Source organism: Lactuca saligna, chromosome 3 (assembly GCF_052625555.1).
Source record: "Lactuca saligna cultivar CGN05327 chromosome 3, ASM5262555v1, whole genome shotgun sequence".
Classification (NCBI taxonomy): Eukaryota; Viridiplantae; Streptophyta; class Magnoliopsida; order Asterales; family Asteraceae; genus Lactuca; species Lactuca saligna.
Window position 1 is genome coordinate 107,106,957 of NC_136419.1, and position 4,702 is coordinate 107,111,658.

General features: G+C 31.0%; 1 protein-coding gene across 1 annotated transcript; it reads left to right on the forward strand.

Moving 5' to 3' along the window:
- The first annotated feature begins 2,217 nt into the window (after positions 1 to 2,217).
- Positions 2,218 to 3,849, forward strand: LOC145037107 (S-adenosylmethionine decarboxylase proenzyme-like). Its single transcript, XM_078985678.1, has 2 exons — positions 2,218 to 2,359; positions 2,463 to 3,849. The coding sequence occupies exon 2, from the start codon at positions 2,588 to 2,590 to the stop codon at positions 3,722 to 3,724; it is 1,137 nt and encodes a 378-aa protein (XP_078841804.1). The 5' UTR covers positions 2,218 to 2,359; positions 2,463 to 2,587; the 3' UTR covers positions 3,725 to 3,849.
- Positions 3,850 to 4,702: the final 853 nt, after the last annotated feature.

The window sequence follows — 4,702 nt, forward strand, 5'->3', positions numbered from 1 at the left end:
TTAGTTGGGTTGTGGAACCCACCTTCCTTCTACTTGGATACGTCCATCACTTAAATTGTAATAAAATTTTGAGAAATATGACAAAAAATAGTTGGAGAAAACCACATCCATCTTGAGCACGTATACATGTACAATTAGGTGTAATTGATGCTTCATAAATACATTGAATCTATTCTTTTGTGTGTTCATACGAATTATTGTATGCCACACCTTTTTGCAATTGGAGATTAGAATCTTTGATAGTTTGTTCACATGGGTGGTCTTGGTTGATTCCAATCTTTTGGTAGATTTGAAATTTGGAGTGAGATAGAAAGAGAGGGGAATAACTAGAATTTGTTCTATTTTATGGTAAAACACAAAGTAGTACTACAGTCATAAATCTATATACAAATCTTATGAACTTTTGTATGTCACGACACAAAAGCTAGGAAGAAGCCAAAATTTCTTTCTCTTGGACCACATACCTAAAAGGAACTTGAAAATATGCAATTATAGTGCATTATTTGTGAATCCAATTATTGTGGGTAGTTATAAAGCAAAGAGTAAATTACATTCGTCTTCAAACTATGATTTTATTTTATTTTTGGTTCAGAATTTTCCCCATTAGGCTTGAACTCGCTTCCTATAACATTTAACATGGTTTTTTTTTTTATGTGGCTACTTTTAAATACTAGATTCATATCTTGCAGAACAAGTTTTTAATGAAGTTTTGACTTGCAGGTCAAGTTTGATAAAATTTCATGGTTTACTTAGACCACATAAATTGTAAGTAGATAAAATTCCACTTACACGTGGACGGATGGAAATGGATGACAAAACAAAGGTAGGAATAAGATTCCAAACCCAACTTTTTTATTCAAATTTATTATGTATATTCAATCATTTTCTTCTTTTTCTTGTAAGTTAATTATCGATTTTGTTTAAAAAAATTAATTAATTTATTGTAATTTGATGTATGTTAAATTATAAAAACCAATTATTATAGCTTACAAATATTTTTAAATTGAAATAGCCTTTAAGAAACTTATGAAACTTCTTTTTAAATATTCTTTATATACCTTTAATTATATCTAATGTTAGTTTTAGTTATATATATCTAAATATCCCTTTGTCATTTTATATTGCATTCTAATTTATCAGTTATTTTTTTTACCAAACATTATTATTTCGTAAAGGCTATTTTTTTATTTATTTATTAAACTAGCTCTTAACAGGTTATTGATCATTGATCAGTTTGTACGCCAAATAGATATAAAGAAACTTATATGAAGATAATTAGGAATAGATGTCATTATATATTTATTAATTTTATTATTTTGTATTTGATAATGTATGATGTATGATTTAGCTATATTATGTTGTTATTATAAAATAATTTATAAATACCCTCTTATCTATATTTATCCCTTAAAATCATTTTTTTTTCTTTTTGATATAAAAAAAATAACAAAAGACAAAAAAATAAAAATGCAGAATAAAATAAAATAAAAATGCAGAATCGTATATCAACGTCTTATCCCTAAAGGTTACAATCGTAATTTACGCGGCAACACGGGTTCTCTGTTGGGCTCAACCACCTATATAATACCCCTTTGCCCTATTATTCAAATCACTCAAATTTCAGAATTCTCTCAATTACTCAATTTAGGGTTTTAAATTCGATCTACTCATCAGTTGCATTTCCTTTTCCTGATTACAATCCCAAATAATCGGTATGTTGTTCGATCCCTCAATCTAATTCTGCCTTTTAGAAATTATATTTTGTTGTCAATTCGATTGATCAAAGGTTTCTTCCTGCAATTCCTGATTTCAGGTGCCGAACGATCTTGACGTGTTTGAATCGCGGCTTCTCGTTTCGTAATTAGCTTTATCTGTAAGTTCGTTTGCTTAAGAATATGCTCAATTGTATCCTTCATAATTCGTTTTACATGTCATTGATTTGTTAATAGTATGCGTAGACGATCGTTTCATCATTCGTTTTTACATCTGAGTTCTTGTTAATGACATGTTAAATATCGTATTTTTTGTTGTAATTGTATGATCTGGTGTAGATAATTATTCAGTTTCTCATCGTGATTTATGAAATACATAATATGAATCTGTAAATAACACACAAGATATCTCTCTTTGTGCTTTTTCATTCTCAATCAAAGCCAATCAAATTTCCCCCAAATTTATGAAATTCTTTCTAACTCGCTTTCCTGCAGGATTATTGAATGTTCTAATGGAGTCAAAAGCTGGCAAGAAGAAGTCTAGTAGTAGTAAATCCTTGTTCTACGAAGCTCCTTTAGGTTACGGAATTGAAGACGTACGACCAAACGGTGGACTCAAGAAATTCAAATCTGCTGCTTACTCCAACGTAAGTTTCTTTCAATTCATACTTTTTTCCATGAAATTCAATCATCACATCCAATATCTTACCATCTTTCTTCTTCTTCTTCTTCTTATCTTTTATCTTCCAGTGTGCTCGGAAACCATCCTGATTCTCTCTAATCTGCGCTACACAACCTTTCTTTTTCCGTTTCTCGAGTTTTTCCCTTTTTCAATCTTACTTTCTAGCAAAAAAAAAAAATCTCTTTAAATCAAAATGACAATCCAAATCCAACAATCCGCCATTGGATTCGAAGGCTACGAAAAGAGGCTTGAAATTTCCTTTTCTACCCCTGGCCTCTTCGCAGACCCAAAAGGCCTCGGACTCCGTTCCTTAACCAGAACCCAACTCGACTCAATCTTATCCCCCGCTCAATGCACTATCGTTTCATCTCTATCAAACGATTCATTAGATTCATACGTTCTTTCAGAATCCAGCCTCTTCATATACCCATACAAGATCATAATCAAAACATGTGGCACCACAAAGCTCCTCCTTTCAATCCCACAAATCCTCCATCTTTCTTCCCATCTTGCCCTCACTGTCAAATCCGTACGCTACACACGTGGCACCTTCATATTCCCAAATTCACAATCCTTCCCACATCGTAGCTTCAACGAAGAAGTACTCACCCTCGATGGGTATTTTCGTCATCTTGGATTGGATAGCAAAGCTTACGTCATGGGTGATGTCGACAACAGTCAAAACACTAAAAAATGGCATGTCTATTCTGCTTCAACTCCAAGTCAACCCGTTGACCAAACAGTTTACACTCTCGAAATGTGTATGACGGATTTATCCAAGAAAAGCTCTTCAGTCTTCTTCAAGAATCAAACAAATCCTTCTTCTTCTTCTTCTTCTTCTTTTTCTTCTATGACTGAAGTTTCGGGTATTAAAAAGATTCTACCCGGGTCAAAAATTTGCGATTTTGAGTTTGACCCATGTGGATACTCCATGAATGGTATTGAAGAAGATGCGATTTCCACCATACATGTGACACCTGAAGATGGTTTTAGTTACGCTAGCTTTGAAGCTGTAGGGTATGACTTTAAATCTTCTATTGATTTGACTCATCTGGTTGAAAGGGTGTTGAGTTGTTTTAAACCCAATGAGTTTTCTGTATCGATGCATGGAAATGAGTTGAAGGATTTTAAAGATTTGAAGATTGAAGGTTATGGTGTTAAAGAATCGAGCTTTGAAGATCTTGGAAATGGTGGTGTGATGATGTATTATGGGTTTGTTAAGGAAAGTCAAGGTGGGTGTTGTGGGTCCCCTAGATCGATTCTGTTTGGGTTGTGGAGTGAGAATGAAGATGAGGAAATGGTGATGAATGGTTGCACACCAAGTGTTTGATGAAATTGTTGCTATGTGATAATGTTTGGTATTTTTCTAGTGTGGTTGTGTTTGTCTTGTTTAGTGTGTTTTATGAACTTGTTTGGAGCATTAATAAAAAATTGGGGTGTGTTTACTATTTAGAATTTGATATCTAGTTTATCAGTTTATCTTTGGTGGATTAAATACTCTTTACAAAAAGAAAAGAGGTATATTTTGTTTTGTGTTGTGTCAAAGTGTGGGGTGGTTTTTGATTCTAAGCTTTTGGTAACTTGGGGATATTTTTGAGTGGATAGAAAGAGGGGAATAACTAAATGCCATAAGGCTTTGGAGATAGGAATTTATTTGGTTTTTGGTAAAAATTATATCCAATTTAATAAATGAAAATAATTTTATGATATGTGATTCTTTTGTGAATCATGTTACATGTTATTTTATTATAATTTTAAGATATTGATTTTTCATTTGTTATTTTTTTTTCTTTTTCAATATATCATTAATTTAGTTTCTTGAAATTAAACATATATTATATTAATTTTAAATTTCAAACTTCAATTTTAATTTTAAATAAATTCAGTGTTTAAACGTTTGAATTTAACAATTTGTTATAATTGGTACGTTTAATACACGAGTCGCACAATTAATGAATTAAACGCATAATTTTATTTTAATTTTGTTTTCATAATTTTTACTTATTTCAATTTTCAAATTGAAATAAACTTTCCGTTTAATCATTCATAATTAAAATTTGTTTTAATCAATCCATATATTATACGAGTCGTGTTACAAATTTTTATCCCATACACTAAATGTAATAAACTTGTAGGAATTTTTTTTAAAAACTCAATCTAATGTTCAAACACACAATAATATTTTTTTATGTCCATTGAAATAAGTTAGTTTTATATTTTATGCTTAGATTTGTGCTTTGTGACCGGTAAACACACGTTAATATGTTGCAATTTTTTTCAGTGAAACTTAATATATGAGAAAATTCCA